This window comes from Vombatus ursinus, unplaced genomic scaffold (genome assembly GCF_900497805.2).
Source record: "Vombatus ursinus unplaced genomic scaffold, bare-nosed wombat genome assembly UNPS02014786.1, whole genome shotgun sequence".
Taxonomy (NCBI): domain Eukaryota; kingdom Metazoa; phylum Chordata; class Mammalia; order Diprotodontia; family Vombatidae; genus Vombatus; species Vombatus ursinus.
The window spans coordinates 8798132-8816755 of NW_020954564.1; the positions used below are offsets into that span (position 1 = coordinate 8798132).

Consider the following 18624-nt stretch of genomic DNA (forward strand, 5'->3'; position numbering starts at 1 on the left):
CTCAGTCATTAAACCAAGCTGGAATTATGTTCAATATACTCTATTTACTAAGACAATTAAAGAACTTAAGAAAGATTTTTTCAAGTGAGGAATAGAGAAAAAAACATTGGACCTGACACAGGAAGACCTGGTTCAAGACATGGCTCTCATAACAGCAACATGACTATGGAGTGGTCACTTAACTTTTGAGTCTCAATGACGCCATTTATCAAAGAGAGATACTTACACTTGCACTAGCTATCTCAGAAAGCTGTTGTAAAGAAAAACTCAAATTTTAAATCACTCTAAAAATGTGAGCTATTAAACAAAAATGTTTTTCAATATAATTGCTGGCCACGATATTCCATATGCCAGGTGTGAGAAATGATTTCTCTTGGTAATCTGTATTTTGGAGAGTCAGAGTTCCACCCCGCCAGCCTTCCATCCAAAGGTGGTCAGAAGATCATCTCTGATAATGAGATTGTATTAAATCTTCTTATCTTGGTCAAAGCCATCCCAAACCTGAATTGATTTTATCCTACTCAGGCTTGGGTGGAGACTGATACTACCCAAACCCAGACAGTTCTGAACTGGCCCCCTTAGAGGGGCCCAATTGTGGACTGAACTCCCATGCAATGCATGTTAAGCCACTTTGAGGGAAATTAAATGGTGGACACATGGACCCCAATTTCATTTGTCTCTTAGAGGAGAATGTTTCAAATCAGGGTTCGTGGTTCACACAGGGTAACCCACTTCTAAGATATTCTGATTAAGCAAGGTTTTCAACTATAGGCATATATCAGTATCCTTCCCATTCATGTTTATGAAAATTTGTAATGGATTAGCATATCCATGGAGTTAGTCTAATCCAGTGGACTGAGCTATCTGGCCAGTTACAAACTCAAAAGAATCATAGCATCTCAGCATGGAAAGAATCATCCAGTTCAAACCAAGTAGGAATTCTTTCTAAAATATTTGGGATGGTGGTCATTCAGCTTCTGCTTGAATATTTCTCACGGCTTCATACTTGGAATATTGTCACCATACTGGTTGCCCTCCTCTGGGAACAGGTTCCAATTTGTCTTTATAGCTAGTTATTCAAAATCTTTCTAAAACTTAAAAAAAGTTTCTGATTATAAGTTACCTGAAGGGAAGAACTGTACACAGTTCCTCAAAATGCTCGAGTGGTTAGCACTTGAGTTAAAAAAAAAAAGCTACTGACTCACTGAGCCCTTGAGAGGTATGTTTCTACCAGTCACTGTTTAGTCTGCAACCATCACATCTAAAAAGAATTCTCTTATACTGGTAAGCAAGTATATGGAAGCAAGTTTCCCCCCCCCCCACCAAAGATAATCATCAATATGGCATCACTCTTTGGTGCCTCATCCTTTCCACATTAATCTTCAAATCCCATTTTTAGAGGGACAAAGGGACTTCTACTTGGAAGTAGGGCTACAAATGATAGGGCAATTCACAAAGAATATCATATTGAAGCATATACTGAAAATTTAACTCAACAAGCATTTATTAATGCAATGTGCCTGGCATTTTACTAGGCGCTGGAGATAGAAAAACAAAAATAAAACAATTCCAGACCTCAAAGAGTTTATATTATAACGTAGATGGGAAAGTACAAAGCAAATAAAAAGATGATTGGGGAACAACACTAACAAGCAGTCATTTCAGAAAAGGTCTTCTGTAGGGCAGCTAGGTGGCGCAGTGGATAGAGCACCGGCCCTGAAGTCAGGAGGACCTGAGTTCAAATCCAGCCTCAGACCAAACACTTGACACTTACTAGCTGTGTTACCCTGGGCAAGTCACTTAACCCCAATTGCCTAAAACAAAAAACAAAACAAAACAAAAAAAAAACAACAACAGAAAAAATCTTATGTGGGAAAGGCACTCAAGCTGAGCCCTAAAGAGAGCTTGGAATTCTTAATGAAAGTAAGGAAGAGGATCACATCATCACAGGCCACAGACAAAGGAAATGGAATGATAAGAATAGAGAACAGGAAATAGACTAGTTTGGGTGGAACACAAAAGGAATGACAGGGAGTATAAATGTGAAATGAGACTGGAAAGATGGGATAAAGGCAAATTGTGAAGGGATTTAGATGCCAAAAGAGTTGGTATTTTATCTTAGCAGTAGGAGGGAGCCAATGAAGTTTGCTGAGGAACATAATGGTCAGACGTGCGCTTTAGGAATATTAATTTAACATCTATATGAAGGACAAATGGAAGAGAGTAGGAACTAGAGGTAAGGAGACCAATTAAGATACTGTAATAATCTAGGTGAGAGGTGATAAGGACCTAAAATAGCATTATGACAAATGTCTCTAATTTGAATTGTTTTAGTAGTAAGATTTCAGAACAGGAAGAGAAAGACAATGCTCTCTAAAGAGAGTCAGAACCACATTTAACAGTTATTTTTTTAAAGAGCAACAACCAAAAAAATAAAATCCCACAATTTCAAGATCAAATGAACTCTGAGAATAACCTCATTATTAAAAACATTTCCTTGGAGGAAACAAACCTAGAGACTGCTTTTTTTTCTCCACAAACTGAGAATATGCTTAGTTTTCAAAATTATCTGTTGCCCTGGAGGTTAGAATCAATAATGTTCTCTTCCTCAAAGAAAGCAGATGGTCGAGAGTGACATAAACTACCTTTGAGCTTCTCTTGATCTTGTAGCCAAGGAAAAGAAGCAAAATTGGGGCAATGGAGCCATGTCTACATTCATTTATTTTCCAGTCTAGGCTTGCTTAAAGGTGACATCAAACTGAACAGATTTTATAGCACCCCAAGGGACAGGGGTAAGATAAGTTCCTGATGTACCCTGCCATATACGCCACAGGGAAGAGAGCTGTCTTCTGTAACATTACCAGCTAACAAAAGAGCCAGCCACATTCTGCAGATCAGCTGTATTTGTAACCAGTTCACGGTACAGTATACTTCTGTAGGAACTTAGGTGAAGGTAAAGAAATAAAAGGGAAGGAATTAATGGTCTTCCTCACCTTCACCTTCACCACATGCCAGGAAAAAAAAAATCGAAAGGACAAAAGATCATCAGAATGAGCATTCAAATTGACAATATCTTATGAGGGTGAGTCCCAAAGGTGAATGAGACATCCATTCACTAAACCTGAGGTGAGATGAATGGTCTTCAGTGCCTTTAATGAGAAAATAAGCCCACTAAGAAAATAAACTCAAATGAATGATTCAACAAAGGCTTCATTCCAAAACTAAAAATAAATTAGTTATTTTTAACTGGCAATTGATAAAGGCTACATTCATACTACCAAAGTATCTTGATAACTCCATACTATGAAGGTGTATATTTCATTTCTGTGACCACCATATATAAGCACAATTCAAATTATGAGAGCTTTGGTTTCTATGCAAAAGACACAAGAATTCAAAACTAGGCTCATCGAATCACTTCAAAGGCAAAGTGCCTGTTTGAAAAGCTGATTCTACCACCACTTAAGAGCTAAATTCCTGAAGCCCTCAACACAGATTCAGTCTTTTGAAAAGAAAAAAAAACAAATGCTCTAATAACCAGACATAATGGTTCACACCTGTAATCCCAACTACTTGAAAGGTTGAAGTTGGTGGATCACTTGAGCTCAGAAGTTCTGAACTGCAGTGGGCTAAGCCTATCTAGTGTTCCCCCTAAGTTTATCACCAATATAGTGAGCCCCAAGAACAGAGAACTACCAGGCTACCTAAGGAGGAGTAAGCCCACCCAGGTCAGAAACATGGAGATGAAAGCTCCTGAGCAGACTGGAATCGGGCCTGAGAAAAACCTCTGCATTCCCAGGTGGGGGAGATAGAAAGACCAAGACGTTTTTAAAAATAAAAAAAGTTTTTAACTTTTAATGGAACTAAGTTTAAACAAGACCTTACTTCTTACCTCACTTTGGGCTAATGTACCACTTTCCTGTGCACCCAAACAGGAGCGTTCAAAAAGAGTTTTCCTGAGGTCTTGGTTATCCGAATGCAGTGCCTTTACAATCATCACTAGTTCATTAACCTAAATGCCATAGAGAGAAAGAAGTTAAAGACTTCATTTTAACACATCAAATTTTTTTAAGTAGGACCCGATACTAGACGAGTTATACAGTGCTATCATTACTAAGAACTGCTCTATCTTCCTCACATATTCATACCACATCAAACTATCACATAACTGCTTCATCTTCCTGCTCCACCAAGTAGCAGGAAAATCAGAAAAATCAAAGGGAATAACAGGGGCCTTTCTAGCTCCCCAAGAAAGCTGAAATGAGAATTGAGCCTTTCTTCTACCATGACTAAGCAGAAAGAATTAACAGTGTGGATGATGAACAGGAGATTCTGGAAACACACCCACTACTTTTCTCTGTGTCTCTTGTCTCTCCCCAAATCCTCCACCCCATTCCGCCCTCCCTTTCTCCTTTCCTCTTCTTTCTTCCCTCTCTCTTGTCTGCTTGTTAAGAATTCAGTCTCATTACCTTATCACATCTTTAGGCACTGATGGGCCAATAAATGGCTTAAACAATAAATGCTAAAGGAACTCAGAGGGAAGCTCACTCACTGTAAGGCTAAAATAAAATGTTCAAGGACACTTCATGGACAAAATGGCACTAAAATTAGGATTTGAAGAATGAGCAGCTTCTCAATAGGTAGAAAATGAGAGTGAAATGAAATTAGAGAAAAAGGGTATGGGCAAAATCTAGAAGATGGAAACAAACAAGAATGAAAAGCCTTCCTTCACAAAAGAACTGAGGGATCTGCGCAAATAAGTAAATCTGAATTGGGAAACTGTTCCTTCCTCCATTTTGTACATCTTCATTAAGAACTTTTTTTGTTTTGTTTTGTTTTCTGGCATTTTGAAGGAAAAAAAAACTACAATGATCCAGAGGAAAAAAGCTATAGGAGCATAAAAATCAGTCACACATACCAGGTTATCTACAAATGCAAGAGGTTGGTCTCACTATTCAGAAGAGAAATGGACTCATCTATCCTTTTGCTGAACTCAATGAACTCATAGTATGAACCACTAGTTATCAAGTACTAGCTTCTACTCTTCACTGTTCTTCTGTGTATTGTATGTTCATCTGGTCTGTCCCAACAAAACTAAGTTTCTCACAAGTATTACCCACATTTTCTGCCTGAGTGGTATTTCTATCTGAGTGGTATTTCTATCTCTTTTATATTATCCACAGTACCTACCACAGTGCTGGGTATACAAGCAGCACTTAATAAACATATGCTATATATGGACTTTTTTAGTTTACTAGAACTGACCATCACAGTATGAACTCAACTGAGACCAGTGCTCAATATACTTACACTTACCCCCAAGTTACCTATGGATTCCAAAACACTGAAATCACATAAATCATGCCAATTTAATAGACCAATTTAATGTCAGACTTTGAGGGCATTTCCAATTAAGGAGTTCCAGAAATGCTAACACTGATTGGCAACCTAACATGATTACCTCCAGTTTAAAGATGATGTAAACCTTTACTGCTTTAAAATTATTTAATAGGAGGGGGAAAAGTAACAAATTTCCTGACTCTAGGGCCTTTTTTCTGGGACTGCTGCTAGAAATAATAAAGAAAAAACTCAGCTCTAATTAAGGGAGCGAATTAGCCCACTAGTTAATACCCTTTGTTTAAGTTCTTCTAGAGACAAATGTTCTGTCTGGAAACGATCATGATCACCAATGCAAATACTCAAATAGGACGTCTGATCACTATAAAATGAAATGGATTCTTCTGTCAAAAGAGAAAAAAAGAATGTCAGAAATATTATTGATGAGTGATACAAACAAAGTTAAGCCTTCTAACAAAGTCAACCTTTGACCTGGAAAGGCAAACAGAAGCACTTTGAAAGAGGTTGTTACTTTTAGAGTGGAAGACTGTTTTTCCCTCTTTTCCTTTGGGGCATTTGCCATATTCTACTGGGCTTACCAGTTTTCTAATTGAATTATAACTTACGAAATAATTGTTGTGCTTGGAAATATGCACTACAAGCAAGACCTGAAGTTATTCTAGTTTAGTTAAGATAATGAGAATATTAGCTGCAAACCTCAAGGGGAAGACTCCAGGTAAACCAAGTTACAGCACTTAAACTGCATTGCTGAACTTACACTTTCCCACGAATGACTTAAGTATGAGTTTAAGATGAAGGTAAATCTATACACAGCAGCAACTGCATATCTCCAAAGAGGTTATAGTCTGACTAGCAGGTACCTCAAACCCTTAAAGGAATGTGGGCAAACATAGCTACATTTGGAATTTAATTTTAATCAAAGTCAAATCATATCCTTCCCCCTCCCCAACAGAATTAAATCTCTGATGACACTCTGCTCTTAGGCAAAAGAACCATGAAATGTCTCCAATGTGATTAATTCAAACTGACAAAAGATCTACCTGACATGGCTCTATCAGCTGTTGTAAGTGTGCCTCACGGTATACAGAGTCTGTGCCTTTCAACAAGGGCTGTCAATCAGATCACAGTAAAAACGTGAAATTCCCCAGCTGGGAAAGTGACCCTCCAGCCACAAGATTACAAAGAGCCAGGGATCCTTAACTTATGCAGAAAACAGTAAATTCTGATGATAGGAACTGTAAACATCTTGAAATCATCACTACAGCTGAAGTGCCACAGAATTACTAAAATTTGTTGCAAGAGGAAAAAAAAAAGAGGGTCCCTGTGCATATACCTTGCCTGAAGCTGCTAAAAATAAAATGGAGGCCAGCAGAAAGGGTTATTAATAAAATTTTCGTAGATCCTGTGTTCAACTGTCCTCACCACCTCAAAGTTCACGCAAAGCAGTCAAAGTGAAAGGGATAGAGTACAGGAAAAGGCCTAATTAAGCATGAATTTACAAGTCACTGTACCTTCTTGCCTCTTAATTTCATTAATTTGATCCTCTAGGGTCTTGCGCAAGGTCTGGTAAGACAGGATGTCATCTTCTAGCTGCTTTCGCAGTGAAAAAATGTTGTTTAATTCGGCCTCCACACTGTTGATACTTTGCAAAAGCAAGATACAAAAAATTATAAAATCAAACACATTTTGTTACCTCATAATTATAACATATACTATACATTAAAAGACGTAGAAAGTCTTCCTTCTAAACAAAGATAAAGAATTTACTCTTATGCCATAGCCCATAGTCTGACATGAAGGTTTCTCTAAAGGGTGCATTCCACAGAAGCAATTGCTACTTCCCCCTTCAGACATTTCTCTCCTCTTCATCCACAGTTACACACATAAATCAATGTCTATTGAGATGAAAATAAACCATTATATCTAATCTTCTATGCTGACTGCCTGAAGAACTGTATGTTGTAAAGCAGTCTTCCCTACAAGGGAAGGAACTCTGTTCAGAACTTTTCCCTGGTTCCATCTCATGACAATAATAATGATCAATTTGGAAGGCAGAGAGAAAATCTAACCATCATGTCACAGCACAGCACTGAGGAGGAATTTTACCAGAAAAAAAGACAGACTGTTTTAGCTAAACTCCTGCTATTAGGCACTGGGAGAAACAATTGCTTCATTCTCTCTTCTACTTTTTGACAGGGTAAAAAGTATACACATCTGGATCTAACATTAAAGCTCCCCCAAACAAAAAGAACAATACTTTTTTGAAAGTTATACAAAAGTCCCCTTTTTCTTCTCTAGGGAAAGTGATTCTTCATGACCACTAACTAGTTATGAAACCTGGGGCAAGACCTCTCCCCTCTCCCGGCTTATTTTTTCACTTGAAAATGAAGAGGGTGAGCTAAGTGATCTCTAAAAGAAAGAGCTCTAACAGATTCTCTTCTCTAATATCCTACATTCTAAGGTCCCTTCAAGCTCACTCTATTCTAAAAGGATCATATTTTGATGACTTAAGTGGATAGGAACTTCTTCAGTCCTAAGAGGGCGAAAAGTTTTTCTTCGATTAAAAAGCATAAGGAATGGTAGTAAGTGGACAGAAACCCAGGAGTCCAGAACACCTGGTTCTGAAGCCCAGACACTCCCTGGCTGTTTAATTCTGAGCAAATCATGTAACTTTTCTCAGTTTCAATTTCCTCAGCTATAAAACAAGAACAACAGTGCCTCTTCCATAAGACTATTTTGAAGATCAAATATAATGATCTCTGTAAAGTGTTTTGCAAATGTTAAAGCTCTATATAAATGTTAGCTATTATTAGTAATATTCTTTTTACTAAAAGGCATGAACTGAAAAATTAGTCATTTTCTCTGCAGTTGTCTTCCCACTGCCAAGCTGAGGAAGACAGTCTTCTACACTTTTTTATATAGCCCAAGAAGAAATAATTGAGGTAGTTTTTATCAAACTGGACCCATCCATATTTGTGATCCAAGATAGAAAACATAAACTATAAAGCATAATAGGGCACTGCAGCAGACACTATGCACTGCACCACAAGACATACATTCAATAAACATAAAAGCTTTTAAGAATCCTTGGTAGTTATTCCCCTGGTAAATTACCCTGGCAGCATTCAATTACAATTTAAGAAACAATGCCACCAGCTAACCTAGACCTGTTTTTTATTTTCATAAAATTGGAAGCAAAATCCGAAGCTCTAAGTGATTCTGATCAAGCACAAAAGTAGACAGAGCTGCATATATGGTCTGGTAGCCCTCTAAAGTATATTTGAACTACTAGTTGAAAAAACTGTACATTAATTAAAATCAAATTTGCCCTCTTTCTCTTAACATTCCTGAAGATTGCCTTAATCCATGATGGGGTAACTCCATGGTATTCAAGGCTCTTAAGAGAGGCCCACATCCATGAAGATATACTTAATGTTGAACACACTGAGGATGAACACAATTTAAACTGAATATTTTCATTTCCTCCAAACTTGAAGTTTTAAAGTTGTCCAGAATGTTCTTCTACTACAGATTAGGAGATATAAATCCCTAGAATTTTTCAGAGATGGAAGGAACCTTAGAGCACAGAATACTGGAACCCAAAGAATAATCTAGTTCAACCTTCTATTTCTAAGGAGGCCAACAAACAAAAAAGAACATGCCCAAGGGTCTACCATTAATTAAAGGGAGAGCCAGAGAACCAGGGCCTCTCAACTCCAGAACCAGTAAAACTGCCCTGACACTGTACTAAAAGGTATAAATTCCACAAGTGAGAAAGAAATAATCTCATGTAAAAATTAGGTCTGCATGATAGCTTTATTGTAAGCTACAAGATCTCCTATTCAGAACACAGTCTTCTTGGTAGAAAGAGAATAAATCAGATTGCTAAATAAACTGATAAAAGTGGTAATTGTCCAACCACTTCCATCACTTTCCATGTCCTTTTTCTATGTCAAATGGTATAGATTTGCTGCTATTACCAATGCTACAAGATTTTTCCAAGATATTCTTTTGTGTGTGAGATTTTAAAACACTTACCTGTCTGAGTCTTTCAGGGCTTTGACTAAATCAGAATAAATGTGCTGCTCTTTCTTTAAAGCATGAATCAGCTCTTCATACTCAGATCCTTGCTTTTCCTGGAAACAATGGACATATGATACTAAGGTATTGTTAAAAGTATTTATCTGTATATAACATCCATGCAAACATATATAGATATAGGAGTTGAAAAATACATATTTAGAAAAACAACTATGGCAATCTTTGTCTAAGTAACAGTAAGAGACCACCATCTGCAGGAGAAGTGAGGAACAGTTGTCTATCATCTAGTACAGAGCTGAAGCTGAAAGCTATTCATCCAACGTATAAACAGCTGTTATTAAAGAAGACTAATAGTTCTGTTATTTGGCTGTCATGAAACATTCACCCATCTGAGCAGTTGTTCATCATTTTTACAACAGTACAAAAAGTGCTTTTTATCAGCCTCCTCACTCTTGAAAGTGTGGAAATTAACGACCCAACCAAAGTGATATGGCAAGACAGGTATTTTCAGGGCCTTATGTAAAGCATTAGCTCGCTAGGGGGAAAGCTCTGAAAATGCTTTTTGGATGTCTGCTAAAGTACTGCTTTTCTAGAATCAAGATATTCTAGGAGAAAATGCTATTTGACTTCTAGTCCAAAAAGATTACATGATAAAATAAATGCACTGGCTGCCAATTATGTGTTGAGAATGCTAAACTACCAGCTTCATCATAATAACTGACTTACCCTAACTACTAGAAGTGTCACAGTCTTATGGAAATCATGCTGAATGCCACAGTTCCTAACTGGAATTCAGCACTTCTAAGTGCCTCTACATTCAATAATTCCATTTCATATGGTGTTCTGCAATCTTCCACCTGTACACTTCTGCTTTAGTGTACCATATACATAACTAGGCAGAAGCAACAAGCAGATCCTAAAGACTGACCAAGTGGACCAAATCAGTTGTTGCTACTGCACCTTCCTCTCCACAATCTGTAGGTTATCTGTAAGGAGAGGCAGAAAAGCAGAGTTGGCCCTGGTGTCCCCTCTCCTGATCCACTCCAGGGTATGACTATCAACAACCATTCTCTGTGACCTAAAGCCTTCAGGGAAACAAAAAGTGGATGGTGCTACTTAGAAAATTCTAAGGGCTCAAGTACTAGAAAACCTAGCACACATTTATAAGCATATATAAACAAAATAAATTCAAGGTAATTTTGGAAAGTAAAGCACTAGGATTGTGGGATCAGGAAAGGCTTCACTTATCAAGCTGCACTTAAGCTGAATCTTTGAGAGAAACCAGAGATTCCAAGAAGCAAAGGTGAGGAGAAGGAGCATTCCAGACTTTAGGTTCAGCAAGTGAAAAGGTAGAGAAAGGAGATGGGACCCCACAATTGAAGAAGAGTAAATTTAATTAGATAGGAGTGGCTTGATCATTGAATGTGTAGAGGGGAGTAATATATAAGAAGACTGAAAAGTAGAAAGAGGTCATGTTGAAAAAGCATTAGATACCTAAAAGGGAGCCACTTATTGGGGGGAGAATAGGTAGACACAGTCAGACTTACGCTTTAGGAAAATCAATTAGGTGGCTGTGATGGAGTGGAGTGGGGAAGACTAATTGCAGTAAGGGTGACCAAACAGGAGGCTATTGCAATAGTCCAGAAAAGAGGTGATGAGGGTCCAAACCAAAGATGGCAATTGTGTGAGTAAAGGAGACAAATGATGCAAAAGCAAGTCATTTCTCCTTTCTAGGCCTCAATTTCTCCATTTGTAAAATGAGGAGAGTAGGCTAAATGATTTCAAGTTTATTTCCAAGTCTAAAATTCAGATTCTATGAATAAATTGATTATATGAAAATTAGCAAGACAAAATGGATAGAGAAGTGGGTCTTGAAGTCAGGAAAACATTGGTTCGAGTCCCATTCCCCCCCACCCCCAACCCCACCCCCCAAGGACATCATGGCTATAAGCATTTTACATACTCTCGGGCCTCAGGCCTTAGAAAGAAAAACTCTCGACGACTTTAAGTTTGAGAGTAGGTGTTGATCTGCACTGGAAAAGGGAGTTGCTCACTGGGAAGATAAGTAGACTGATGAAATCTCATAACAAGTCTGGTCTAAAAAAATATTGATGATATGAATGCTCAGAAGAGGAATTCCTGAGAATATTTTGCCTAGCCTAAGGTAAGCCAAAGTGAGTAAACCTCTTGCTAGAAGAAAATTGCTCACCCATGTTAGCTAAATTAACTGCAGAGATTTAGGATGCCATTACATAAATTACCCTATTTTAACACACTAAATTATACCCCATTAGAATAAATTCACTTGGCTTCTTCAGAACAGCTGATTAAACCAAAGGTCTCATCTCGATAGGATTCAAGTGCCACGACGCTTAGGCAAGAACAAGAGATGATGAATTTAAACCTCATCAAAAATCAGGAAATGAACCAGTCCAAGAGACAAGTGTCTGTCATCAACACAAACTTCAATGGTCCAAATGAAACCACTACAATGTGTTCACCATAATCTTAAGAAACAAAGCTCAAGTAGAAAGGGGAATTACTTCCCAGAAGTGAAGACAGTCAATAAGCAAGTATATATCAATTTAAATTGATGTTAAGTTAAAAATAAATTTAAAGCAGCCTTGTGACAACTACATTAATTCCATTCCTAAGGATGTATCAGCTACAATGTTTCAACCATATCAACAATTGCTGCACCAATGACTCTGACTACAACAAATTAAATATCACAAAAATATTTGCTCCTTGTTCTTCAATTCCTTATCACCCAGCGTTCACCCAAGTTTCTACAATAATTAACATAAAGATAAACAAAGGACAAATGACACTAATTATAATGTGTCTTGAGTCTGCATAGATGTCCATTCTAATGATAATAAAAACAATAACATATTTATATGGCACTTAAAGGTTTGCAAATTGCCTTACATATTATATCATTTAGGACATCAAACATTTCCTGTAACAAGCTGAAATAAAACATTTTTGGAGGAAGGAAAATAAATACACACAAAAAAAGAAAGAAAAACCATACAATGTAACAAATCAGGATTCCGTAAAATTTACCATTTGAAAAAAAATTAGTCTGACCATGAATTTTTTACTAAGAATCTCACATACTTCATACATTTTAAAAAACTAAATATGGCCAAGAATATACAGATACTACTTAAGGAAATCCCCATATGACAAGAAGTGTTAGGAAAACTGAAAAGTAGTTTTCCCAAACATTGGCTTAGAACCAGAATAGCGGGGAACCTGCAGCCTCGAGGTCACATGTGGCCCTCTAGGTCATCAAGGGCCTTTCACCTCACAACCAGAAAATCAATAAATATGATAAGAGAAAAATAGTCTACACTGGAGGGATTATACAAAGACAAGCATAATTATAAACAGTTCATAAAGCCATGAAATGGTCCACCTATTCTGTAAAGCAATATAGAGTTATGAAAAAAAAAAGTTATGAAAGGGCCCTTTGATGCAAGTGATCCTACTGCTGGGTACATATCCCAAGGAGGAGCAAGACAAAAACAAAGGTTCCATATACACAAATCTATTCATAGCTATACGTTCTGTGGTAGTAAAGAACAGGAAACAAAGTAAATGTACATAGATTGGGGAATGGCAAAGCGTGGCACATTAACGTAACAGAATATTACTGCACTAATAAAAAAAACAAACAGCAAATATGAAGAATTCAGAGAAAGAAAACATAAATTGAATTAAGAGCAGATAACAGCAGAACCACAAAAACAATATACATGATGTCTAGAACAATATCAACTGAAAGAACAGTCAGACAAAACCGTATGCCATGTAACTAACAACCAAGCTTGGCCCCAAAGAAGAGTTAATGCATCTCTCTCTCATTGCAGAGGTTGGGAATGAGGTTTAACAGTATAGAATACTGAACAGGTTATTAGACATGGTCAATGTGTTATTTGGTTTAGCAGAATTTTTTTCCACTTCTTTTTTTTTTTTTTAATTTTTGTTACAAGGGATAGGTTATTGCCTAAGGCTAGGGGAAGGAATATATATAGAAATTAGAGTGATATAGAAACAAAAAATAAGAAAAAGACAAAAAAGGTAAATATCACCAAGTTTCACATGGCACAGCATGAAATATGACATTAAACCAGTTCTATAGATCTCATAGCATAACTTCCTTCAATACTTCAAGGATCTGTGAATTTCACTGAGATGGGCACTCCCTTTCCATTCTCATATTCCAACTCCACAACTTGACAGACCGTTCATGAGTTGCTACAGCCAAAAACAACTGATCACCTGGTAGTCAAACATCTAATGATGGGCCTCTTTGTATTCAGTGAGACTGGCTCTTGCATAAGAGACAGTCTGTTACCAGGTCTGTACTTAAAACCTTTCCAACTTAGGGCTCACCAGAGCCGGCACTCTGCTAGTATAGCTATTAAGAATCCAGGGTCACTTCCACAATGTAGGAAATGTAGCTCTCAGAGGGAAGGTAGTACAATCAGACAAAAATTAAAAGACAATTTTGCAGATATCATAAATTCAACTAATAAAAATGGGATTAACTATAAATGAGTCAAAATTATTCATCAAGTTTATTATTAAACTTTTTTTGTTTCAAGATGGCTATAGTGAATCCATGTCCAGATCTGGGCCCACCATGCCACTTTGAAGCCATCTCCATTTCATTTTTCCATCTGCCTCCAGAATCAAAGACCCCCTCCAACTTCCCTTTTCCCCTCCCACCAGTATCCTGGGCTTTAGCTGAAAGAGACCTTGGCAATCATCTACCACAGTGGTGTCAAACAGAAATGGGGCGCGTACTGACTTTGAAAACCACAAATTTACATTATCTATGTGTATTATATTCATTTATTTTGTTAAACAATTTCGAATGAAATTTTAATCTGATTCCATCTCTGATCCAAACCAGGCTGCAAAATAAAGAATTCATCTTGTATGAACTGCTACAGAGTGAAGTAAGCAGAACCAGAAAAATAATCACAGTGACTACAATAATGTAAATGAAGAGAATACTAAAAGGAAGCCCAATTCTGGATAACTGTATTGACCAATGTGTGGCCCCAAATACCTATCTCCCTTTCCTTTGCAGAAAGGTAGAACTCTAGAAAATGCAGCATAAGCTTTCAGAAATAGTCACTTAGCAATTATTTTGGGTTGTTTTTCTTCGTTACAAGAACAGTTTCAAATTACAACACAGGGAAAATACACAGAAATGACCATAAAGTAAAAACAGAAGACATCAATAAAACATTTGTTTTGTGTACATATTTCTGTTTTTGTTTTTAATGAAGAATCAGTGTTAGCTCCAGGAATCAAATTCAGGTTGTTGTCAGACCAAAAGACATGCCATTTGAAAACTGTCATCAACTACATTTTTATTTCAAGGAGGCAGACTCACCCACACCAATTAAGAAATGTCGTAATACTTTTCTGTGGAGTTTGACCCAATTTAATCAAAACCAGCCAGGTGACATTAAAATTACTATAGAACGACTGACAAGCACAAAAATAAATAAAAAATCCCAAGCATATTTAGACATAGGATCACAATCTTTGTAGTGATTTATCAGAGTAACCAATGCATGACCAGGCTAGGAACTCAACTTTCTGAGTAATTCAAGTTTGGAAACTAACATCAAAGTACACAGCTAGAACTTATAGAGAAAATGGTCTTATTTTGAAATAATTCTTCCCTTTCCAGGGCTTCTTACTTCTTCATATTCAATGTAATGCTATAGGCCATCCTATTTCCTAAATATTCTTTATATAGGTACCCTCTCACACTAAACGGCTTAAAAACTTGGCCTAAGGGCCCATTAACCCTTAAGTTTATTTAGTTCTCAAGATGGGAGCCCGTGGAGAACAAGTAGTATCCTCATTCTTTAATCAGGAGGTGATTTTCCAGCTTCTAGGTTATGTAGTCAAAGTCCTAATGCCTTGGATTGAAGGTTATTAATCTGTATGGAGAAGATAATGCCACTTAATTCACTACCACTTTGGGAGGTTTAATGAGTGGCAAGAAAGCACTCAGAGATCTCCTTGGATCACTGCGGCTTCCACATATTCCCTACAAAAATACGAATAAATTCAGAAGTAAAATTCAGCTGAGCTTACCTCTGAGGATAGAGCCTCTTTGAATGCTAGCTGCTGAGAAGCATACTTTTCTGTTAAGTCTTCATTCTTCAATTCAAGATCCTCCTTAGCTTTTAAAAGATGATTTAGCCTATTAAAAAGCTGTTCAAGTTCTGCATCTTTTTCTTTGATCTTCCCATCGAGTCGCTAAGAAAACCAAGGAATGCAAATTCAAGCATTTACCACAGCAAAAACATGAAGCAACTGTCATAAGAACATGATATTGCTTTTTTTAATGATATATTGTTCTAAAAATAATTCCCCTTCACCAAATAATGTGAGATGATTACATGAACATAATTCTATTTTACCTGAATTATGTTCACCAAACTATGTGAAGGTTTCCCAAAGGACAGCTCTGGCTATGGTGGTATGCCATTAGCTTATAGAAAAGGTCAGAGTGACAGACATAAACCTCCTTTGCACCATATTACCAATGCAGCCTTACTCTGTTTTCAAGAAACTCATTCCTTGTCATATCTGCTTCTCGTAAGATAAATCTGTGATTTACTCCTTATAAGCTGCAAATCCAAATGTCTCTTTTGGAAGACTACAAACCCTGACTCAAACTAGAAAAATGTGTCTATGAACATTAAAAACTATCTTAAATTTTTCCCTATCTGCTAAGAAGATCCAAGGTCCAGCTGGGAAAACCCAAGGTTTCATAGGTACCTCTGGTCATAGCAGGAATGATTCTTTGTAAGCATGTGCAATAAATTTCCTCTATCCCCACCCCAAAATGTCTTAGGTCCCAAAAATGAGTCCTCTGAGTGAGTTAGTTCTACAGATGCACCACATAAGCAGAACTCAAAAAAAAGTTGCATTAATGTGAACATGGACTTAATCAACTGGATGAAATCCTTTCTGGCTCTAGGCCTTTGAAATATAATGTAATGTAAAATGTTAAATTCAAATTCAGCAAACAGGTATTAAACAAGCACTTTGCACAGCACTGGATTAGGCACTGAGAGTGACAGAAAAAGAAAGATGATCCAGTTCCTACCATTTTGGATCTTAAAATTTATAGAAATATCCTGACATTGCAAATTGCTTCAACAAGAAGAAAAGATCATAAGTACAATTATATTATAGGGCAAAGGAACAACACTATAAAAGTTAAAAATCGGTGATTAGCCATACCGTGTTATAGGGGTTAAAAATCCATGGTAAAAACATTCTAACTTGGGTCTGAGGCAATCAGCTCAATGATACAATAGTACAGTTTTCTGATGTTATGGTGAGGTTTGCGTATAGTGAGATAAAGACAATGCTGCAACAACAGTGGTTGAGGCAATACAAGGAAACATACCCACAGTATCAAGGATAAGGCATATAGACAAAACATATAACTATCATAAAAAACAAAACACAATGTGTGCATGGAAAACTGTTCTAAGTACCATGTGAGATCCAAGAAATCAAAACTTATTTTTCTTAAAGAAAACAGAGTGAGGACAGTTTCTCCATCTCACCTCCCATCCCAGTACTCTGATCATCAAATACATTCCTTATATAAACAAAAAGATTAGATAAAATATACAAGCAAATCATTGTACCTGCAGCAAGATATCCTTCTGATTGACACTGTCTGTTAAGCATTTCATAACTTGTTCCTGGCTCTGCAATTTTTGATTACTTTCACTCAAAAGGATATTGTAACGTTGCTCCACTGACTTCTCTTTCTCAATCATTTCACCATGTAATTTCTCTACTTGATTTCTAAGATCCTACCAAAAAAAAAAACTGGAATGAACTTTACAAAAATTTCAAGGTGACAATCTGCATTAGCTTAACTTTCTACACTTTTCAATTAGTAGTCTAAAGAATGTATTTGGAAAATTGTTCATTTTTTGGTCATTTTTTTTTTTACTTAAAATTTTAAGAAAAAGAATGTTAATAAATCCGTATCAACACTTTCCACCAAAAACAAACTGGAGAGATGCATCGACTACCACCTCTTTGTCATACACATGTCATATTCGATAAACAGAAACCCAACACTAAGGTCAAAAGGCTTTATTACATTAGAACCAAATTCCAAGGAAAAAAGTACTCACTAGTACCAGTACCAAATAACTTTTTTTCTAGATCTGTGATTTCTTTGGTGGAAGGAATCACCCGTCTCTTTAAAATGAAACCAACGTTTGGTTCAACAACTGTTCTGCAATTTCATTTTAAAGAGTTTCAGAAGAAAAGGGGGTGGGAGGAGGACTCAGAGGTTAAGTGATTTTCCCAATGTCATACAGCCAGTATGTTAGAGGCATCCCTTGAACCCAGGTCTTCCTAATTCCAAGGAAAGCTCTCTCCCTACTAGGTCACACTGCCTCCACTGGAGGAACTGTTGATACCCCTGATACTTACAAGGTATTCATGGGAGGCAGCATGCTATAACAGAAAGCAACACTGGACCAGGAGTTTTGAGTTGGCTTTGAGCTACTATCCTACCACCTGCTAGTTATGTGATGATGAACAGTTATCTCCCCTTTCTGTGCCTCGGTTTCACTGCCTATAAAACAAAAGGGGGCAACTAGGTGGAGCAGTGAATAGAGTTCTGACCCTAGAGTCAGGAAGACCTGACTTCAAAGCCCGCCTCAGAAATTTACTGGTTATGTGACCCTGCACAAGTCACTTAAGCCCGACTGGCTCCACAAAAAAAACAACAATGAAAGGACTAAAACAGATCAGGGGTTGAAAACGGCCAAATTTGGCCTTCCACATGCTATTGTATGGCTGGTCCAGGAACTAAGAATGGGCTAAGAATGGTTTTCCCAGGACAACCAAATCTGGACTGCTACCCTGAAGCCTGCTTTTATATACCAGTGAGCTAGAATTATTTTTTTCATTTTTAAATAAAGTTATATTGTATTTTAAAATGTAAAAAACCCTTCTCAGCTGTAGCTGGATTTAGCTATGCCGATACCTGGATTAGATGATTGCTAAAGTCTGCTTGTAGACCTAACATTTTTATCCATCTATGAATATAAAATGCTTCCATAGATGGTATAATGAATAAAGCACTGGGCCCAGAGTCAAGAAGATGAGTTCAAACCTTCCTCCAGACATTTACTAGTTGTA

General features: G+C 37.1%; 1 protein-coding gene across 3 annotated transcripts in view; it reads right to left on the bottom strand.

Moving 5' to 3' along the window:
• Nucleotides 1-18624, bottom strand: part of LOC114046851 (CDK5 regulatory subunit-associated protein 2-like) — a 144203-nt gene that overhangs the window by 60869 nt on the left and 64710 nt on the right. For all 3 annotated transcript variants that reach the window (XM_027867409.1, XM_027867408.1, XM_027867410.1), the window contains exons 13-18: nt 17106-17276; nt 15532-15696; nt 9397-9494; nt 6870-7000; nt 5632-5741; nt 3893-4012 (exon numbers count right to left, since the gene is read on the bottom strand). In XM_027867409.1, coding sequence (XP_027723210.1) covers nt 3893-4012; nt 5632-5741; nt 6870-7000; nt 9397-9494; nt 15532-15696; nt 17106-17276 — 795 coding nt within the window. The remainder of the gene's footprint in view (nt 1-3892; nt 4013-5631; nt 5742-6869; nt 7001-9396; nt 9495-15531; nt 15697-17105; nt 17277-18624) is intronic.